At 37.1% G+C, this 23,321-nt stretch overlaps 1 protein-coding gene across 2 annotated transcripts in view; it reads right to left on the reverse strand.

The window, feature by feature from the left end:
- Nucleotides 1-23,321, reverse strand: part of HELZ (helicase with zinc finger) — a 57,669-nt gene that overhangs the window by 21,971 nt on the left and 12,377 nt on the right. Inside the window, exons 9-19 of one of the 2 annotated variants that reach the window (XM_010721511.3) lie at nucleotides 22,134-22,241; nucleotides 21,516-21,813; nucleotides 19,869-20,136; nucleotides 16,928-17,261; nucleotides 13,592-13,722; nucleotides 11,019-11,198; nucleotides 10,391-10,492; nucleotides 4,882-5,060; nucleotides 4,342-4,460; nucleotides 2,910-3,055; nucleotides 1,306-1,453 (exon numbers count right to left, since the gene is read on the reverse strand). In XM_010721511.3, coding sequence (XP_010719813.1) covers nucleotides 1,306-1,453; nucleotides 2,910-3,055; nucleotides 4,342-4,460; nucleotides 4,882-5,060; nucleotides 10,391-10,492; nucleotides 11,019-11,198; nucleotides 13,592-13,722; nucleotides 16,928-17,261; nucleotides 19,869-20,136; nucleotides 21,516-21,813; nucleotides 22,134-22,241 — 2,013 coding nt within the window. Of the gene's footprint in view, nucleotides 1-1,305; nucleotides 1,454-2,909; nucleotides 3,056-4,341; nucleotides 4,461-4,881; nucleotides 5,061-10,390; nucleotides 10,496-11,018; nucleotides 11,199-13,591; nucleotides 13,723-16,927; nucleotides 17,262-19,868; nucleotides 20,137-21,515; nucleotides 21,814-22,133; nucleotides 22,242-23,321 lie in introns of both variants that reach the window. The other variant, XM_010721510.3, reaches the window with a different exon arrangement.

The raw sequence follows: 23,321 nt of genomic DNA on the forward strand, positions 1-23,321 counted from the left end.
TTAATGGAGAAGCAGTACAAGTATATTGATGAAAGTAGTCGGGTGCCTTCAGTTTTTCCTCTGTGATGTGTCCAGAAATCACTGGAGGCTGAAATGCACCTAAAACCAGCATGAGCTTTTTATTTAAGTAGATATTTTAATACATGGAGGAATGCATAACTAGTGCAGCATAACAACTACAAAAAGGTTAAAAACTGTATGTCAGATGAAATGAATCACTAGTTAACGAGGGAAATTGGATTGCTCTGTAATATTTCATAACAAATACTGATGCTAACCTAAATTCAGCTAAAATTCACTACCTCATGAAGTTTAGATGGTTTCCTGTGTTTACGCAAATTAGTGATACTTCTTTTTCTTTAAAAATCATTCAAAAGATTTCTTAAGGCAGCTTTTTAGTGGGGAAAAAGAGGAGTTGGTTCAAATTTCCCTGACTTGAGGTGACTGGAAAAAATATATGTATATATATCATTCCAAAAGTAATGCCTTCTATTTACTTCCAACTTTTTTCCCACATGGAGGAACTCACTTCCACCCCTTTACACCATCTGCACTTCCATGTCAGATGCCATTCTGTTAGGCTGTCCCTCTGCTGCCATTTGTGACATGGCAACAACATGTAATGGGATTCTGGTGGGAAGGTTTAACCTCTACTGCCATACCATCAGCATCCACCTCTTACACTGGGGGCCAAAACAGGAGTATTACAAGGGCTACTCCTAAAGTAATGCCTATTAAAAATACTGAAACTTCTGGTCTTTTTCTTAAACTCAAGGGAAGGAATAATTAGAAATAACAACTGCTTGAATACCCATAGAGGTATGCAAAACAAATACTTTAAGACAAGTTCTCACTGAAAAAAAAAAGTAGCTGCGCATGATCAATTAGACACCAATCCTAAACATATTCAAGCAAATATGAAATGTTACTCCAGAGGACTCCTATCTGAGTGGGAGCATTTCTACAACAGTAGAAGAAATTTAAGTTTTACTTCAAACTGCAGTTACTCTCAGTTGCTAAGATACATCCATCACACTGTCACAAAAATTATCAGGAAAGACATCCCAAAGAACAAGCCTGAGAGAAAAGTAAGCAGCTTGCAATTTGCAAAGAGAAAAGGAAAACAAATTAGTGGGAATGTTTACCACAATTGCAATATTCACTATTTCACATTTAACAAACTTCACGTTTCTCTCTCATGTTAGACAACAATGTGTGCTTTCCACCCACACTGAGCATAAACCAATAAAAGTCAGGGCATTGGAGCTTCAAGAAAAATCAAGAATAAAGCCAAAGAAGAGTTACCTCTGCATTATTGTAAAAAGCTGTACTATTTTTTTCCTGCACATCTTCTCCACGTGCTGTGAAGAAAGTTAAAGGGTAGAAATCTTTGTGTGCTGGCTGCTTTCCACTTGCCATCAATTTGCCTTCGTAGAAAAGTTCAGATGTGTAACTGCAACAAAGCAAAATGGAATAAAATGTAAGGCCTATAGACGAGCTCACTAACATGAGAATTTCACCAGTAAAATGTGCAATCACAAAATTCTTTGTAAGGAAACCATTGATTACTATTTACCATCTCCAAGGATGCTCTCTAAGGCAGTATAACCATACTACAATTTCATTTGCAAATTAATCCTTAGTAGTGAGTTCTCATTAAACAACAGAACAGCCTTTCTACAAGGACTGTTTTTTCCACTTACAGCTCCAAAGCTGCTCTTAATTTCTTTAGGTCTCTCCTCTTCAGTTAGGTAGGCACGATTAATGAGATCACCAGGAATTATCTTCCTACGCTTATTTCTGTCATAAATGTCATGATCCAAGATATCAAAGGATATTCCACATTATAAAGGAAGTAAACTTGACAGAATCCCTACAGTTGGACCACTGTGAGAGCATGTTTCACTTCACACAGTACATTACATCCACTGCACTTCGACTCGACAGCCAACTACCCCCAGTGGTACTTTTGCAATCCTTACCTCGGTGTCTCTCTAGGAACACACTTGTCTGAACTTCAAGTGCTGAAGTTTCTGAGGCAAGTTTCATGGAAATAACCTCTACGAAAAAGCTGAAACAATTCCTACTCTTTCAGATTCCCTCTCATTTATAACTTAAAATTTCTAGAAATGTCTAAGTCTAGAATGTGTAAGAAATAAAATAGAGATCAAGCTGTATAATAAAGTACACTACATTCTCATTTTTGATTCCCCAGTGCTTCCTGCTTCTGCTTTGAACACAGTGATAACCTAATTAGTATGACTGGATACCAACACAATAACCCTCAGTACATATTTGAGTCAGGACTTAAACTTTAGCATTTTTCCCCATGATTGCACTTATTCTTTCTAGCCCAGCTCATGGATGAGCTCATTACATTACACTAGCAGCCATTAGTTTATCATAGCATAAAAATGCAAAACCACTGATTAACATCTTGAAAGAAGCAGCAAACATGCCCAAAAGTTGACCTACTTTTTTTCCCCTCTTCACAGCTGTACATTTATATGTTCCTTATACTGCACATATTTTACTGCTCCAAAGTAGTCTAACCTACTAATTCTAAAAATCTGAAATAGTTTAAGGAAATACAGATCCTACAGAAAATAATGGTTAAAAAGGGAAAGTTAGCTCTTTGGCTCTGCGTACCTGTCATGTAGCCAAATCAGCTCTCCTCAAATGAGAGGATCTGTAATAGACCTGCCTAAGTGACTCTTTGATGTCTGCTCTAGGAGACTGAATTTCAATCTCAAAAGGAATTACTCTACTAATTAACTCTGAAACAACTAAAATTTCATTACAGAAATACAAAATGCTTCATCAGTTGTTCTTGGCATATCAAAAGAAAAAATTTGTTGTGTTCACTCACACCAGTGAAAGCATGATACAGTGGAAAAGTTCACACCTACTTGATGATAGCTTCATGGGAGCGATAGTTCTCACACAGCAAGATCCTGCACGGAAATTCTGCAGGGTAGTGCTCATAGAGCCGATCAAGCAATGAAACATGAAGGTTTCTTTCCCTGGCAAATTCACTGTAGACAAAAGGACTGAGCTGTAATAGACACACACATACAAAAAAACGTAACTAAATATGTGGATTTAGAATGTCATGCTCCCAAGACACATATTTTGCATCAAAATAAAAATAAAACTTGCAGTGTACATTCATATTTGGAAGACGCATAGTATGAATAAGCATTTTCTAACTATTCCATAGAAATATCCATTCCTACTGTAAAAGTGACAAAAGATCAGCATGCGCTTATGGGAACAATAAAACATCTGATAACTAGGTACAAAGGAGAGAACTGCCCTTATATATTTTTCTTTGTGGCTTGCAAAGATGAATAATACAAAGCAGAGTTGTATGGTCAAAAAAATTAAAATAAGTAACAGTGTGTTTGAATGCCATTAATTACGCTGTAAATCCTTTTACAGATGGTTACTACCACCCATAAAGCAGCACATAAAATATAGAAATTTGTAAAAGCAAAGAAAGCTAACAAATTCATTCAAAAAAAGTTAAACCAAGGCAGTCCAGTTACAAACACACTATTACTGGCCTTTTTTAACAACGAAAACATCTAAGATAGCAGGAAAAACAGAACTAAGGATGCTGACAAAAAACAATTTTAACTCAAAATTCAAAAATGAAGCCAAACTGTTGATGTTTTGAATATGCATTATTCAGAATCTGAGTTCATTATTTTTTACTCTCAGGTATTAGTTTTAGAAATGTAAATGTCTCACAGAATAGTTTCTGTGAGAACTTTGTGAGAACCTGAGCTACAAACAGCTCTTTACAAAATGTAGCCAGAGACACACAGACCAGAGTTACCTCCAGCCATCCTGCTTGGACTCATGACTTCTATCCTGAACTGGTAAGAATACCATACCAGCCTCTTAAAAAGCAATTCTGAGGTTTGTATTATAAAAAATAAGAAACAGTCCATAGGATTACAATTATTATGACTTTCCATGATCCAGCAGCAGCAATAGGATATGTAACTCAATATCAACAGAAGAATCAGAAGGGTATGGAAAACAAAGACTTCACCAGCAGGACCTGAAGAACTATATATATATGTATGGCACAGATGACTGTGGTAGGTGGCAAACCTACTCTATAGTGGCAAAACTGCTCTATTGCCTTTTTTAATTATTATTTTTTACTACAGCAATGCAAATATCCATTTTACTGCCATCGTGAATCGTCAAGTAAAGGAAAAGCAAATCTATCAAACACACCATGGACATTTGGAGAAGTTAAATTATGTAATTAAATAAACAAACAAACATACTACATATACATTTGATATTATATACTACAGCTTTTACCTGCATATGGTCTCCAGCCAAGACAATTCTTGTGTTTTTATTAGCTAATGCTAGAGGCATAATAGTTTCACACTCCATAGCCTGTGCAGCTTCATCTAACAGAATGTGTGTAAAAAAACCTGTAAGACAGAGATAGCAGCAAATAAGTGGAACTAGAGATATGATAAAATAAACAGTGACAACAATATAAGAAATTGTACTAAAAGTTCTGTATTCTGATAGTAATCAAAACTAGAAAAAAAACCTCAACATTTTCTCTCTTGATCTCAGAAACACCAGTTCATACACAATGCCTCTTCCTTCTTTACACAAGGGGAAAAAATAAGGAGGCAAAAGGCTAACTCGAATGCCATTAATTTTACAGCTTTTTAATGAACATTTTTTTCATAAAAAAATCCAAACAATTTTAAAAAAACCTTTAGTTCTTAGCTGTTCAAAGAACTGAGTAGGAAACAAAAAGAACACTTATCACTGGCGCTGGAAAGACAAAGATACCTCTCATAGCATCTTACAGACATGTCTTGTTTACAGCTATCATACCTGGTTCAAGATCCAGTTGACACAGATACTGTGATGTATTTAAAGTAACAACTACTACTCGTTGCTTAAGAATATCTTCTTTCTGTGGCATCTGAAAGGTGGAATGTGTGCTTGAAATCAAACAGTACTGATGCACAACTGGGTGGACAGTCTTTACCCAGCGATTTCTGAAATATACCCTACAAAAGAAAAAGGAGGTTTATTTTCTATATAATTGGAACACAGTGACTGCCTAATGTTTCAAATTCTAGTATTCTAGTAAATAAAAGTCTTCAAACAGCAAATCATCGCTATAGTGCACAATTACATGCTGAAATATCTTGGTTTCCTTCTGCTATTTGTTGCAGAGCAATACTACATATAGGAATGTTTACCAGGGATTAATCCACACATGAAAATCTCAAAGTTCTTCCAACATTTAGGTACTGTGACCTTCACATCAGTGCCATCTTTCTCAGTCTGTAAATTCACTATAAAAATATATATTTTTTCTTAACTAAAATATAATACCAGCCAATAATCTTGAACCTGACAGAGTGGTAGTGGTCTCCACGTTTCATCAGTTACATCCATATGATCATTGTTTTGTTGTGGGTTTTTTTTTCCCCCAAAGTGTTAATAAAATCATGCATTACTTTCATAAATATTATATGCTTCCTAAGAACAAAACTGGATCTAAATTCATTGCTTTATCATGAAGGGCCTTCATTCTGGTATACTTAATAATGATAAAACAGTGCCAAAGGAAAGCTTCCTTCATCTAAAATATCAGGACACCGTCAGCAGCGCACTGGGCATCAAACACCTTTCCACGAGATTTAAGATATTTTTAATCACTGTGTCATGGGATCAACAATGAATTATTCCATTCAGATGAAATGTTACAGCCCATCCAGCTAAAAAGGAAGAGGAATAGCAAAACATGAAGACTGTGCCCTATGTGCCCAACTCCACATGGGTAAACAGAACCAACCACACCAGCTGCAGATCTGGATAAAGATGTGAAAGAGCTTCTTCAAGTGGCATTCCTCAAAAACATCACCTGTATCAAGTCAGAACTGCAAATCTGAAGTGCAATTTTTAAATTACAAGACACTACTATACATTCTTACTTAGAATTGAAGTTATTTTAACTTATTTCCAAAGCAAATTAAGACAAAATGGTTTAAAATAATTTAAGTTCTGAATATGGGATTCAATGCTGTTTATCTATTCATTAATTACTTCCTTTTGATTAAGTTTCTCCTGCACCCGTATTACAAATCCCAAATCATTCATAAAATATTTGAAAAAGTGAAATTATGCACTCAAGTGCAAAACATGATTGCAATGGCTGGACTTTGGATGCCATACGTCTCCTCAAGTTGGAAAAGCACAGCTCAGTTCCACATAACATGAGAGAAACTGTGAGGGTTGCAATAAATTTGGTGAAAATACAGATATCGATGTCCATTTCAGACAAGACACATAAAATGAAAGGCACAAGGATGCAATTGTGCTGCAGTAATCTGGATGGCAACACCACCAGCCAAAACTGACACAGCGATCAACCGTGACCAGTTCAGCACTGCTTCAGGATCAAGAACCTTCCAATGTGATCAGTGAATTTATTTTCCATCAGCCATCAGACCGATAAGGTTTATTTGATATGCTGTTATCACACCAGTGCAGCAACATGCAGTCAGAACCAGATCACTAGAAGGAGGCAGCAGGAGCAGAACAACCCTGCTCTCTTCATCGCAGCCATTCAGTCAGCTTTCATATGATTCAGTTTCCCAATGTGAACTGAGGATAATACTTACCTACCATCTCACAGAAGTACTGTGAGGATTAATGAGTTTATTGTGAGTTTATGTTTGTAAAGCACTTTGAGATTCTTGGATGAAAGGTGCTATTGAAATGCAAAATATTATGGTTATTAGACATTATTATACCATGCACTGTCTTTCATTACACAAATTCAACTATCTGTGACTCAAAGATTGGCTGACAGCATTTCAAACTGCACTGTTGCTTACCCATGAATTTACTTTATTTTGATATGAGATCAAAAAGGTATTCCAAAGCTAATATGCACCACTGCCAGAAAAGCACCTGGCAGATGTGACTACTTGGAAAAAGTCGTGATGTAAGTAAGCCACGCAGAACGTGGGATTTCTTGTGTGCAACCTGCACTAACAGAACCTTCTGTAATTTCAAGATTGTTTTCTTAAAGCTGGAGGAACCCATTGCAAGAGATACAAATATTTTTAACCAGCTCAACGCAATTCAAAAACAGCTCATTCTGCAACATACCCTGAACTTCTGAGTGAGAGAATAACCCAACTTCTACTCCTACTGTTTCCCTAAGCAAAGGCCCCGAGTGCCAGCAGTCAGGAGCCACTGACCAACCTTTCCTTCAGTGCCTGCAACTCCTTCTGATCGTGTGCAGCTGGAGGTACAAACCCCAAGACTTTAACTGCAGAGAAATGAGAAATTAGAAGCTCAAAGGCTAGCTTTGTCCAAACCACAGGCAGTGGAATCACAGACAAATACACTGGGAACCACACTGAAATAGAAGCCCCGTAAGATTGAATGCCTTAGATCTTCTACAAACAAAAGCACTGAAAGCATCCTCTAAACACAGGTTAACATACACAAAATCAATATTTCATAAGGAAAATGATACCACCTTTATGTTTAAGTGTGACATCACACATTCCAACAAAATTTCCCTACTTTTAATAACATATGGATTCAACTAAATTTGAAACACATAAATAATAAGTGGTAGATACTGCAATCACTGCAAAGAGAGAATCTCTATGCTTCCCAGGTCTGGGCTGGAGTTTTTAGGTGCCACGTGCAGCTCCAGCACCTGCCTGCATGCCTACTGTCAGAGCTGCCTCCTGAGGGCTCCAGCAGCCGATGGAGAGAGACAAGCACAGCCACGGAGTGAGAGCATACACAAGTTGGAAGCCAATTACCACCTCCACTGCTTTGAATCACCCTCTAACACTGCCTGCTTCTACATGCAAAAAAAAAAAGAAAAGTCTTAGCATGGAACAGAAGCATTTAATTGCAGGCTCTTTTCTCCTAACTGTAGGTTACTGGGTTCTTTTCTTTCAGAAACACCTCAGCATTAACTTACATCAGTAGAACAATTTTATTTTATTTTTTTCCCCCCACGCCAAGTGTCTTCAGAAACAGACAGGTTTTGGAGTGTGTCCCTTGAACAGCTGCATTACCCCTAATCACAACCAGTGCCATTTTTTTTACTGGATACAGATCTGTTTATGGGCTTTAGGACTCTGAGAATTTGGTCTCTTGGCTTCCTTACTATTTTATTTAGGTGCAGAACTTAGATTCAACATATTTTTTCCCCAGTTCATTCTGACTTCATGTTTTCCAAAGGATAGAGATAATTATTTGTTAGAAAAAAATACATACACATGAAATTATTACACGGTATTTAAGCAAACTCCCAAACTAAAGACTTCAAATTTTTATGGTACAACTCCTAATGGGATAAATTATTTAGTTTTACCCACAGAAATTTATAGAAATATTTACATAGTTCTCAGCCAATACTAAATAATTAAGCTTTCTCTCTTCAAAAACAACAGAAATATTATGGTGCCCCCAACTCATCTGTGGGAACTTTCTTAGCATGGATGCTATTTAACCAACTCATAGCTGCAGAGTAAATGCAAAACATGTAAAGCAAACTGCTCAGCCATTCTGAAACACAAACACTGCAAGCAGCACATCCTGCTTGGGTACTTTCCTGCTTCTGCTCCATTTTTTGTTTCCCTTAGGCAAAAGCAAGAGGCTCAGGGCACCCTGTTGAAACTAACAGTAATGATTTTAATTTGAAAACGTATCTTGACAACAGTCAATAAGAAAGCTAAGAGATTGATTTTATGCTAGGAATATCACATAGCTCTAGCCTCCAGTGCAGATACTGACCCTTTACGTCCTGCTGGATCAGCTGGCACGTAGTGAGGCTTCCCAAGTATAAGTTGTTTGGAAGCCATGTAACACTTTAAAAGTCATTTACAAGCATACACACTTTGTGGATATATAAAAATATGCAGATCTGGAGAGGTGCCTCTATTTTCCAAAACTTTTCCTAAAGGTCCTATGTTTGTTGGAATAGGATATACAATTCACAGGAGCACTTTTTAGAGTACTCATAAAAAAATACTACGAAAGTTACTTTTTATTTTAAACATTCAGTGTTTTTTGCATATTTCTGCATTAAATATCCTTAGCAAATATGTATATATATATATATATATATTTAACCTTAATGGAAAAGAAATTGTTTATGTATGTTTTTCATGAGCATGCCTGAGACTGTGCTAAACAGAATATAGCACATGCAGAAGGTAGCAGAAGTCTGGCGACCACAACAGAAGTACCTAACACCTTGCTCTGTTAAATCACAGTTCAGTGTTCCTGAAAGCATAAATAACACACGTTTTTCCCCACTACAGAATTAAGATACTGTAATGCTTTTCATCACAAAGTGCTTTACAAAGAGCCTGAAGACAATCTGTGCCAAAATACACCAGGTCCAAGAGAACTTCTCCAAGCAAACTGTCTCCTCTTTCTGGCCAGATCCTCAGTCTGTCACATGGCAACTAAAGCCAGCACACCTACCAGAATTAACATCTGTTGTAAATCTCACCCTTTCATGTAACTTCTTTGGCTTTACTGACATTATGTAAATTCTAAGTCCAGGATGGCTCTTGATAGCTAGCAAGAAACACAGCGAATCATTTTCTTTGTAATATAATAAACTCACACACTGGCATTCAGAAAATGAAGTCTGTAATTTAAAAACCATACACCAAGCTAGCACTATTACGCACTGTGGTATTGTGCAAATTTTCCCAAGAGTGAGTTTCTGCCAATAAATAAATACTCCCTATTTATATGCACGTTTCACTTTTCCCATGCTTTAGATCTCCACTTCTTCATCTTCTTCCATAAGTAACTCCCCCAAAATAACCACGGTGAGCACTTTTAATCACATGCACAATTTCTTCAAGTTGACTGACCAGAAAAGGCCAAACTATCATGGTTTAAAAAATTTATATATTTTCTATTTAGCTCCCATGACATATTTTTTCTTCAAAAAGCCAAGTGAGCAGCCCCAGCTTCCAAACCATAAGCATGAGTCAAAATCCTCTGGAATTTAAAATACAGTGAAATTCACTTTTATTTTATTACAGTAGCTTTTAGAGGAGCGTATCAAAAGTTTGCTCATTAGGAACAATACATTCAGCAATAGAAAAATAAAAGCTTAAAAAAGGATGTCTTTATTTTCGTTTAAGAAATGACACAAAATTATGCTGACAACATTTCACATTCCTTTTAGTCTATATTTTTAAAATCACTGCTGGAAATGCCAATATGCTTTTATATCTTACATGTTCTTTAACTTTTTTGTTGTTGTTGTTTTTATAGACACCTTTTCTTAAGAAGAGTATTTTATAGATACATAATAAGCCTTAAAAAATACCTGAGAGGTCTTGCCTGGGGATTGCCTGCTTCTACATATGGATGTAAATAATCCTTTATGTAGAGATCAGCAGCACTATTAGAATGGGTGCAAATGAGAATCCTGCTGGAATAAATGGTGCAAATAAAAAAGCAATGAAGAAACAGAAAACAATTCAAAGCAGTAGAATACAAAACAAAGGAAACAGTGGCCATCTTCCTGTACATTTCTCTTAATGAATCCAGGCACTGACCTACTCTAGTTCACATGGTTCAGCTCTTTAACTTAAATCCTTCACTTATGTAAAGGTTTAAAGTTTAAACAGTTTTCCAACAATTAACTTGCAGTTATTAATCCAGACTCGATTTTAATTAAGGAACAACTTTTACTATCAAATATACTGCACAACTTTCCATACTGAGCAGATCACAGTCCTTCTCAATATTGCCAATTTTAAATAGTTTTAAAATGGAAAATACAGGCTAAGACTATAAAATTACTTTACCATTCAAAACAATAACAGGTAGCTCGGGTTTTGGTTGTTTTTAAGCTGGATGGACATTCTATACTTCTGCCTTTAACCTCAACTTCATAAGAAATGAAAACTCTTTGCTAATCATGTACTGCTCTATTTAGAGCCCCACCTCACCTAGTATCCTGTTGTTGGAGTATGTGCTTGACTGCCTGAGCCAGCGTGAACGTTTTTCCTGTCCCATAGGGACCGATGATAAGAACAGGAGGCAGTTGTATTGAAAGTGGGGTAGTGATAGCCAGAACAGCCTCTTTCTGCTTAGCATTTAGCCGAGGGTCCAACTGCTCATCCCATTGTCTGTACAAAAGGAGGCAAGAGTTGAAAATCAGAACCTATGACAACTCACAGTCAAAAAGAAATGAAACAAGGTAAGATTTCAAAAGCTTTCACGAAGGTCTGTATGTTAATGTATTGATTCTGTTATTCTGAGCCACACTGAAACAAACCAACAGATCCAGCAAAATATAATATGCTTGTATCACAAAACCTTGATGCTATTTGCAATAAATCAGTATTTTATCCAAAAGGAATCCAACTACTTCCCAATTTACTGTATCTTGCTTAACAATAATTAGCCTCTATAATGCACATTTCAGACAGAAGTATATACTGAACCACTACTTGATAATAAAAGAAAGCAGACATCAATGTTTTTCTACCGTTACTACATAAAAAGTAACATTAGCTACATTTATTCCAGGCAGTATTTATCCTGTCAGCTTCGAAAGTCAACATTTATATTACCTCAGGCTTGGTAAATGTGAACTAGGTTGAATCTCAAAATCAAACAAGAACAACAACAACAACCACCAACTAGTAATAACCAATTACAGACATCTTTTTCCCTCTTTTGAGATCATTAAGGCACACACCTCCAACAAAAAAGTCTAAAAGAACCTCTGCTAATCAGTTAGGAATACCAGCATTAACAGAAAGATTCTTTCAGAAGATTCCAATGAGCATAAGAGGTTAAAGATTTGTAGGCACAGTTTATAATATTCCCAGTGACAGATTTAAAAGTAGACACGCACAGTAAAAAACACCTGTCACTGCTGCACATATGGCCATAGTTTAGCAACGTGATCTGCTGTGGTGCAAGCACTATGATTCTTGCAAATAAGGAAAGCTTCTGCTACCAGAAGGGACTAAAAATCAAGAGGAGCTGATTGAAGTCCTAACTTTTAAGATAGCAATGAACAAAGAGCTCGCAGAGGAATCTAAGAAGTACTGAAAAGTAATAGAGACATAAAACAGAAGTACAAGAGAAGCATAGGAAAGACCGTTCTGAGTTAAAGCAAACCAAGCCATCTGAGGGAGAAAAACATGCTCGTTGCACTGACTTAAACTGAATGGCAATTATTATACACATTATTTACATCTATAAAAAATACAAAACAGTTGTACAAATTATACAACTAGAGCCACTGTGTAAGTTTTTGATAATATAAATCTCCTGACATAAAACAGAAAAATGTTCTAGCTTGCTTGCCTTCCTTCCTTTTCATTGAAATCACTGCTTACTTCCAAGCCATTCCTAAATGCTACTTCTTTATAAGATTTACCCAAAACTTAATTAAGTCAGTGAACAGATTGTCGTTGTCCTTCATTAGCTTGTGGCATAGCTGTGCAAAACCTGCTTCCTTCTTTCAGCCTTTACTGACAAAGCTTTGATACATCCAGCCATCTTCCCCACCCAGAACACTGCACCAGCCCCCTTTTATCATCTCTGTTCTTCCCACACTTCAAAAAGAAACTCAACTTTTTCCAGTAAGTTTCGCCTTACTTTTTCTAGCTGTCTCAGTTTTCTGGCCAGATCACTTTCCTTCTCATCCTTGAGCTGTCTTCTGTTTTGTACTGCAGCTCAACTACACTTTTAATTCGCACCTTCAAGATATCACACGACTCCTTGAGTGCTGCACAGGCTATCAGTTCCACATACCTCTCATTTCCCTGGTGTTTAAGTACAGAAACTTCATGCTTCTTTTTTTTTTTTTCCCCTCCATCCTTCCCCATGCACCAAGAACACTGACCATATCCCTGAGCCACAAAGCCTCATTTCTTCCCCAAGTTTCCTCTTCAAGATGCGCTATTTTAATTGCATGACTGTATCCCTGTAAGGTTTCTCAAAGAGTTTAAACAATGTGGAGGTTTTTATGTCCTAAAAGAACTGTACAAGGAATCTCAGGGCTGAAACGCAAGTGCAGTGCCTTATTCACACACACTTTTGTTCTGCCATTCCCTTCAGTGGTGTGTCCAAATTTGGGTCACTGCACCAAACTCAAAGAGTACTAACAGATTGCTCATGTTAGTGAGTCTGCATATTTAAGATCCTGCACAGCAGAATCCTTGCAACAGATATTTACATTTCCATCAAGTACATATTTTCAATGAAGAACTGCAGAGCAGGAAATAAGAACAGATTTGCTTGCTGCAGCTACAACACAACTGCAGTGCCTATTAAAGTCACCATTCAACCACAGGGAAAACTAATCAACAGATTCTAGTCCTCAGAGGATCAGCTTTCTTGTTTTATTCAGAACAGTCTCATTCCCTTCCCTGAACTATCCTCACCATTAATGAAGAGCAAGACATATTTCCTGTTCCAGGGCAGATTTCAGCCATCTGTTATGGGAAATTCAATACTACATTACCATACGATCGTTGATATTAAAGTGTTTGTATTCTTGTACCTGTTGGGACTCCAGGGTATGGTGGGAGTCATGCTGACATCTGGAAACAAAATACTGTTGTCCTTAATCCTGTCCAAGGCATAATGCATTTCACAGAGGGGTAAGCGATTTAACTGAAACTGCAGTTCAACCTGCAATACAAAATGAATGAATTAATAGGTGAACCAAAAATGATTGATTTAGAAAACACTGTAGGTTTTGCTGTATATGGTAACGTTATCTTCCTGCAACCCACTGATTATCAGAAGGAAACAGGATTGGTTTTGTTTTTTTTGTTAAACAAAATAAAATACAGCACCTTCTGTAACATCATTTTGTTGTTTAAGATTAGATTCTACTGCACTTTCAGGAAAAAAAGAAGTATAATATTCTTCAAATTATTTTTGGTACACAAAAAGTACTCCTTGAAAACAGCACTGAGCTAGAGTATTGGTCTTAAGATTGAAGCCTCCATACTTTACCATAAGAACAACTTGAAAACAGAAACGGACCAGAAACTGTTGCAGATGAACAGATAGTACAAATCAGATGTGTGACAAGCAGAGATAAAACCCAAACAGTGCTTAATTCCAGCCAAACATTCTGCAATAATACAATTTGTCACTTCTGTTGAATTGTTAGAACTCTCCAAAATGTAATTTCTAAAATTTAGTTGTTTATCAATACATTCTGTTTGTCTTCTCAATTACTTGTGTTTCAATGCTCTTAGCATTTCCTTTTTTTTCTATCACATTTAAAAACACTGCTCATATCATGATGTAGCATGTAAAAAAATAAAGCAATACTAGCTTTGCTTAAATAAACAACACCTGCTTACATCAGTGCAGCCATTAACTTTCTGTCTCTCACAGATACGAGGCACTAAATATTCATCTTGCCTATTGCATCTTACAGCAAGATACATAAAGAAAAGGGCAGCAGTGGAGCTAAGGAACAAGCACAGAGCTCATGGAAACTATTTTGACTGGTAGTAAAGCTTGTTTCTTAAAGGTACTCAAACCACTTTTTCCCCCATCGTTCCACTGCAATGCTGATGCCTACCCACTGCTGCAGGAAACAGCCAGGTGTTTAAAGCAGCATGGTTTAGCATATGCCAAGAATGACAGTGACAGCTCACGCTGCCAGAGGGTGACCCAAGCATCCCTCCAGGCATCCCCTACCCACACCCACAGCATCCCACATGTTAGGAAAAGATTCCCAAGCAAGTGGCACCGCTCCCAACTTCAGCTTGCTCTATAGAGGAAAAGTTTCTTTGCTCCTACAGACCCAAGGCTGACAGAAGCCCACCTGGTATTAAAAAGCTACAATTTAAACACAGACAATCTGTAAATCTGAGCAACACTTTTTAAAAGCTCTTTCTGGGAGTCCAAGGAAGGTGGCTGGCATTCAATGTCTCTTATTATCTACCAGCATTCTCCATTTTCACAGCTTGTGATTTGTTTTGTTTTCAATCCAGTTTGGATTGAGTCATGTAGTTATGTTTGCTGTTGCAGAGTACTGAATGAGGCCATCTGTGAAGGAGAAGCATGTAACCTGCTTCAATAAACATTCCAGAACAAGAAAACAGTGGGAAAGGAAGTCAATCCATTGCCAGTTCACAGAAAACGACAAGACAGTGCAACAACTCCAAAAATAAAACAGTCTCATGTTAGTTTGGTCACCAAGAAGAGCAGCAGCCAAGGGGCTTTAAAGCACCAGCTTGTTCCAGTCCAAGTCAGAATTCTTGCTGTGCTTTAGTTTAGCCAGGACAACAGACAAGGAAATTATCAGGAAATTTCCAAGATGAACTATTAGATAATAAAAGGAAGGAAGGCAGGCATTTTATCAAAAAATATACAGCAATTTCAGCAATTCTGTTTAAGAATCACACAGGGATTACCTTATCCACTGGAGATAATGGCATCTTTAATGGAAGCACTGTACCTCCAAGCTCTACTACCCTCAGTTCTAACCTGAGAATTCTCTTTCCAGATCTTTCAGTCAACATTTCATCAGAAAAACTTTCCTCCCAGTCACGATTTATTAAAATATACGTAACTGTTTAAGGTTTTCACCACCAGTTCACTGATGTAAATATGAAGCACTGCATGATTTCACAAATAAGCTCAGAACATCGTTTTTAATGGAGATGAGATTTGCTGCCTCAGGCCTGGTTCTATGACACTCGAAGGAAAATAAGTCAGTTACTCAAACTCCAGCTCATTTGGAATTCCAGTGCAGTTTTTGATAGAATCAATTAGTAGATTTAATTATTGTTTTAAAAAAACAAACACAAAACCAAGAGCCCAGAAGAGCGTAAGCCTTCCCAGACCAATCAGTCACATTAAATTAAGACATTAAGATTCCTACATATGTCTCCACAACAGAAAGTAAATGGAGATAATTCCTTGGTGAAAATGCATTCAATTCAAGTAATTTCAGTGACCTTAATTTGAGGACATTTCTGCTAGTAAACAAGGTCAACTGCAAATTCTACAGCAGGCACACGAAGGGAACAGGTAGGAGGAGTGCAAATAGTTAACTACAGCTTTGTCTTCCCTTACTGCATGAGCAGGAATTGCAAGCTTGTTTGCAAGCTGCATAACAACATGGTTTAAAAGCACACTCCATCCCCCTCATTTCATGTTAACTGTAAAGTAAACAAATCTTGATCTTACTGCCAACACCATTGTCTCCAGCAGTAGTGTTGTAACTCTTCCTGTTGGGATGGAGTGCCTCCCAGACAGGTATTTCAGAGTTAATGGAGGCAAGTGCCATTGTGAAATACAGGATATACATCAGAAAAGTATTTGTTCATTTTCCTCATGCCTGTATCTATTCAATTCTCATCACCTTCATCAAGGCAGTAAGTTGTCCACTAGAGGATGATATTCCTTTCGTTCTGATACAGGTGCAGAAAGCAGCACAAAGTTCATTCGTAGTCTCAACTTCCCTAAAAATTCATCTCACCTCAAGCCCAGAAACAAACATAGTAGAATCCACAGCAACACAAGGAGACAACAGGAAATCAACTGCCTCAGATGCAAATTACCGAAGAGAATTCCAGCTGACTATGTAAAGAGCACCAGTGGTCTATTATTTTGGAGGAAAAATAAACCCCAACACTCCTTCCCTTGATTCATTGATGAAAAGGCTCCCGTGGACTCTGGTGACAATATTCATTTTATAAATAAGCATACACATTTCACCCATCTGAAATTCTCATTTGCACTCTACTTTCTCTGTATCATAAGGAAATTAAAAAAAACTCCCTACTGTATCTTCTAGCAATTATTTTGGGTGGAGCTGAAATAGGTATAATGCAAACATGCCAGAACAGTCTCCTCTCAGGCTTACCTGCATCTCACAATCTGCCCGAAGATTAAGCTCTTCACAGCATTCCCTGGATACCCTCAAGAAGATGTAATCTTTTGTTTTCTCTTCAATAGCTGCTTCATAAACCTTCTCTTTGGTTCCTTGGGTCTGTGCTGACTTCTCTTTAGTGACAGGCAATAAATAAACAGCGTTGACTTTGGTCATCACCAGCCGTCCTGCCAAAGTGTCTTCTGAAAGCGTTTCAGTGAGCTTAAAGCGTCCAAAAAGTTGTCCATTTTGGGCATACTTCGCACCTCCAGAAACCCCAGTGAGCATGAAGCTTGCTACAATCTGCAATTGCACTTTTATGTTGAACCTAAGCAAGAAAGCATCTAGTAAGTGCAGGAAAATGCTCTGATTTGAAAATTCCGTGCATCCAGACCAACTAAGAGAAGCAATATCAATGAAGCTTTAAAAAATAAAATAATAAAAGCCACCTTCACTAGACTAAATCAAACGCAAAAATCTCTGTGACCAAAATAAGTTCAGGGTGAAGTAGAGCTGCTGTGCGTGTTCCAAATTAGTTAAAAAAAAAAAGATGTAAATACTTTGTAACCTCTTATTATATTCACTGATTCTAGGTATTATTCAGGGTGCGAAGTAGAGAAGAACAGAATAAGGTTTCTATTTATTCCATCCACCTCTCCCAAGCTGCACACCAATGAAAGTAGCCTAGATCTTGAAGAAGGTAAATGCTGTTATACCTATAAATCGGATGGATTGATTAAAATGCTTCCTAAAAATCAGAAAAAAAAAAGTATAGATTATCTTTAATACAATAAACAGGAGCTCCACATTGTTACTAAGATACAACCACATGCTACTGTGAATTTATTTTGCAAAAACTTTTTACAACTTCCCTAAAACGGAATCCCCAAGCTGCTAAACGTGCACCAGTTGATTCTCAAATTTTGATTTGTAAAAAGCTACAGGAAAATATTATTACTGCCAATCTGACACAAGGCACAAATTACTGGTTTTGTACATGAATAAATTGATTCTACTATACTAAAGGGAATCTCAAGTTTACAGATTATCAGTTCTCTGTGAGTAAGCTGACACCTTCTGGCAAGATGTTAAACTACAAAAATCAGGATTAGAATTAAAAATCCAAAAGTTTCTTCTTACGTATTCCTCACCTTGTTTTGCAGTGAGCTTTCCACAAAAAAATCAACGAACTGCATTTTTAATGGGAGGAATTTATGCAAGACACCTCATTGCAAAATCTAATCAGAGAAATATCAGATAAATCAAGAATTCATGCAAAGCCACTGCAGCCAAATTCTGAAATGGCAAGTGAAGCCATTCTGAACAAAGCCCCAGGTAATATTTTCTTCAAAGTTCAACATATTTCATTTTACATTCATTTCCACACCTCAGACAGGATGCACAGGATGACATGTGCTTATGCACTGATAAAACATAAGACACAGTAATGATGAAAACAAAACTATTTTCCATCAGTCAAAATTTTAAGTTTGCACAGCCTTGGGGCTAAACCTGTTCTGTAATTCTGGAAGCAGAAAATGTAGTGCATGATGGAGCTATGTTGCCTCACACTCACTGACATTCATACAAGAAAACACACAGTAAGTTTTAGCCAACGTAACCATTATAGGCTGTTTCTTTTTTGAATGCACAAAAAAAGAATGAATCTTAAAACCATCAGCAGATGGTATCTACAGCAAAGTGTTCAAAAATCATGCTAGGATCCAGATCAGAACATTGTTTTGCTTTTTGCATTTGAAAATGAGTCAGTAGTAGCACCCTTACTCTAACCTTTATTGCTTTATTTTGTAATGCAGTCATGTTGCATATGCTTACAAACACCCCTTGAAATATTAGAATAAACAATTTAAAAGTAAACTTTTTCAAGACCATTCAGGATGGACTCCCTTATAACTAAACTCAGGACTTTATAAAGTCACCAAAGCAACCTTCATCCAGTGCTTTTCAGTAGTTCCGCTCTGATGGCCTCATATTCTGCAACTGTTTTCCTAGAAAGTGCAAAGCCAGATCAGAGTGGAATGTTGATCATGAGCTGCAGGCAGTCATATTATTCCAATCCTGTCAGAAAAGACCATGTTGACAACCCTACTGGTTTACAAGATGCATCCACAAATGCATTGGAGAGTAGCTGCTCATCAACACGTTGACTCTTGACACAACTTCAGAGGTTTTACAACCCACTTGCATTTGTATTTCCGGACCCAATTCTAGGCTTGCAACCCTAGCACCTCACTAGAGAATAACAAGTGTGTGATCTTAGCCACAGAGGATCAGAAAAGTGTGCTACTTTCAGCCTTGTTGCAATTAAGTGGGTCAGCTACAAGATCAAAAGAATGCTTCTGTCATCAACGCTATCAAAGCAGAAGATTTCAAGAACATTATTAAAACTTACCAATCTACAAGATAGAAAAAGAAGAGCAAAAACTTATCACTGCACCATAAGAAAAGCATTACACAGAACACATTTCTTATTCTTTCATTTCTACAGGCGTGCTGCTCTTTGCCTTCCTGTGAGGCACAAGAGTGTAATTCTTGATGTGAAAACTCACTCAGCAAAAACGATCTAGTGCAGCATTATTTCACAACAACTCATTTTCTTTCTGTATAGAGAGCCCAAAATATATACGTTTTATATATATTTACATTAGGTAAACCATTGTACAACAGAAGCTTAGTGCCTACAACTGTAAGCAAAAACTGATACGTACAAGTTGCTTTAAATGAGCATCACTAAGTAACACTTGTTAAGCACTAGTCATATTTTCAAATTCATATTCAACTTTATCTCCAAGCAAAAAGATGACTTAATACTTTAACTAATCATGAAGGTTTAATCAGAAAAGTTGTCATGTTCAACATCCTAACAGAACAGTAACAAACACATAGCATATACTTTTGTAAATGCATTACTTACTTGCTAACTTCCTTATACTGTGCTATTTCCTCAATATAAAGGAGGTCATGCAACCGTGACTGATAGTTGGTCTTGGTCAATGATTTGTCCAGGACAGATTGTGTAAATAACTGGTCAGCAGATAGAGGGATTTGGTATCTGGTAAGAAGGCTCTTCTCCAATTCAGTAGTTTCATTAGGTTCAAATTCTACAATAGTCTTAGAAGTGGAATCCCAACGCTTAGCTGTAGTTAGTAGCTGTTGCCGTGCATGCATCAGGTATTCAAGATCTGATACATAACAAAGTAGACAAAGAGCTAAGTTACAGACAAACAACCACTACTAAAAATAATCCCATTAGAGAGAATGACCTAAGTGCAAGATTCTCCTCTGTCTGTAGCAGTTTCAGCAAATTCATTACCATCCCTAATTTTCAGGTGTACAAAGAGCAAGCAGGCTCTCAAATTACCTTAACAAAGGCCCTGGATTTTGGTTTTACAAGTACATATTAAACAGCTAGCACTCTTTTCATTCAAAATAAGCAACAGCAACAAACTGCCTTAAGACTTTGGAATCCTTCTGTATACAGAGAAGCAACATGAGAAAAGAAAACATCACTGACTAATGCTGAAGACTTCTATATCAACTTCATCCACCTCTTTCACGTGGACTTGAACTGGCTGTTCCCTGTGCTGCTCCAGTTAGTTAGTTTAAGCCAGTGAGGACCCAAAACACACTAGTCTGACAGTGACTTTGCAAACAAATTACGACTTAGTTTTTTGGGGGCTTAAACAGTTTTAAAATAAAAGGGCACCAGCTCTCCCAAAATTTGATGTCTTACGAAAGTCTGTCAGCTATGATTACCCAAGACAGCTACATGAGGATCAGATAATAGTTCCTGAAAAGACCATTGCCTTGCTTCTAAACATAGTATCTTGTTCTCAATACAATATTCTGTGCTTCAAGAGACACTACAACTCGTACAGACTTCCTGCTCTTTGGTCATCTGGAAAGCCTGGTTTGTGGTCTTTGCATTTGCTATTCACAGTTTCTTCTTGGTAATGCTGAAGATGTTAATCTATTATTTGTAAATAAATGCTGGGAATATAAAACTGTTGCTTTCTTAGTGACATGTAATTTTTTTAAAATACATACACACACACACACACACACACACACACAAAAATCACATTTTCCTTGCATTTCCAAAATTTGTTACACAGCAGTTTGTTGAGCTATAAACCCAAGTTTGCCACTTGCCTTTGACAAGTGCAGTCAGAGATTACAAGAAAAAACACAGTCTTCTTTGATTAATGAATTATGAAGAATTTCTGTGATCTTTCTCACCTTTTTTCTACATGTTTAGCACTCTCATCAACACAAGACACATACTACAGTAGAAATTCTCAGCTTTTTGACAAGATTTAGGAACCATATCCTGACATAGTATAATAATCCTAAGGACATTGCCTCCACTGGACCCAAGCCAATCTATACATCTGAAGCTTCTGTCCATGATTTATATTCATACATGTGAATAAGATAATACACAGTAGAAGTTATTCATTAGCTGTTAATATAGATGCTGCTCTGCTCAGAAATGTGAAAAAAAAGAAACAGATGGCATTAAAAACTTTCATTATTCAAGAATATATCTTTTATACATTACCTTCAGTTGAAGCAGCATCAATCATTACTCGTTGCATGAGGACTGGTTCTAATCCAAAATCAAACACAACAGTTTGGCGAAAAGTTCCAAAGATTTCCGTGTTAAAGGCTATACTGACTTTGTATATATAGTGATCTATTCCATTCTGGACCATCTTTCCTCCTATCCATTCCTGACAGTTTTCTGGAACTTCTTGTGATACCTGGGTAGTGCTGTCTCCAGCAGATATTGCAATGATACTGAAATGTGGGCGATGGGCATCGTAAAGCAATGCCACTCGATACAGCATTCTTGCAGGCTATCAGAAAAAAAATGCAAGGATTGAAATTAACTACGTTGGAAAACAAAAATTATTTCAAGAGGATCTTTATTTGCAGTCAGACAATGACAGCTTACAAGAATTCTCAACTTGACAAAGCAGTTACAAGTCCCACAGGCACAAGTCACAGTAGAAACCAGGGCATCTGATACACAGCCACCAAGGCTGCTGAAGAAGGCATGGTGCTACTGAATTGCTTTGTTTCAAAAAGAAGCACTACACAATTTTAATCACAAAAGGCTATGGAATGCATTCTCGTTTTTATTACTCACTCAATGTCAAAAAATAAGTAGTTTTACCTTACAAGTGAGAGCAAATGTCCAAGTTTGATGAGACTTTTTGGTGGTGACAGTTACTGATAGCTCAGGATTATGTTCTACTCTCACTCCTTCTATACTTTCACTAAGCTAGATTAAAAGAAAAAAAGCATATTAAACTTCTACAGACAAAGTAAAAATAAAAGCATTCAGGAAAAACACAGTAATCTGGAACCAAAAAAGAAAAAGAATGATCTCTCAGATTGTGCAGGAATGATGCAAGACCTGTGTGGAAATTGAATATAACGTGTCCTACTTCAGAGACAAGCAAGCCTGATTTACTGTATCATATAAAGTAGGCAGAGAGTATGATCATTTACGACAATTAACCACAGGACTTGATTTTCAAAAACTTAACTGTATTTTAAGCAGAACATGATTATATTTAGAATGAAGGATCCAACACAATGAGGCCCCAAGACTGCATTTCCAGAAGACCCCAGATCTCAATGACATCAATGAGAACTCTACAGATACCAGGAAATGAGAATGAAACTTTCTACTCATTAATCCATTTTGCACAAAGTCCACTCTTCCCAAACTTAAGTCAACAATAGATGGACCAAAAACTCCTCAGGGTCAGTGGTAAGTAGAGCTGGCTGAATGCCACAGAATTCAGTTCTTTGGAATTCCCAACAGCTGCTAGGATTCACCATATCCATACCCCTCACTCTTCAGCATTCAAACTTTTTTTTGAACACTGGGGATTGACTTTTCTTCATTAAAGTGTCTGCAGCTGCAGGCAAAGAAAAGGAGCCATGCAAAAACAAGAGTATTCTCCTCTAAGTCATGAAAGCCTCAACATTTATTGTTCTCCAGTTTAAAAGGTTTTGCCATCCACACACGGAACAGAAACAATACCATGAGACTTGTCTGACTCATCCTGCACTAGGAATGGTAAATATGCAAAATGAGCACACTGTGATCAACCCACAAACTGTAATTCACCAACTCTACTATGAATTCCTGAAAAGGACGATTACATTTGCAGAAATCAGTTCAAGTCTCTGGTATCTTTGCAAGAAGAGACAGTGCAGGATGGAAAGGGGAGCAAACTGGTTGGACAATTTCTTGGTAACAAGTAGTTCGACCAGCTTTGATAGTAAGGGCCAAAAACAGGCTCATCTGTTAGTTTAAAACATGAGCACATAGGGAAGTAGTATATTTTCC

Source organism: Meleagris gallopavo, chromosome 20 (assembly GCF_000146605.3).
Source record: "Meleagris gallopavo isolate NT-WF06-2002-E0010 breed Aviagen turkey brand Nicholas breeding stock chromosome 20, Turkey_5.1, whole genome shotgun sequence".
Classification (NCBI taxonomy): domain Eukaryota; kingdom Metazoa; phylum Chordata; class Aves; order Galliformes; family Phasianidae; genus Meleagris; species Meleagris gallopavo.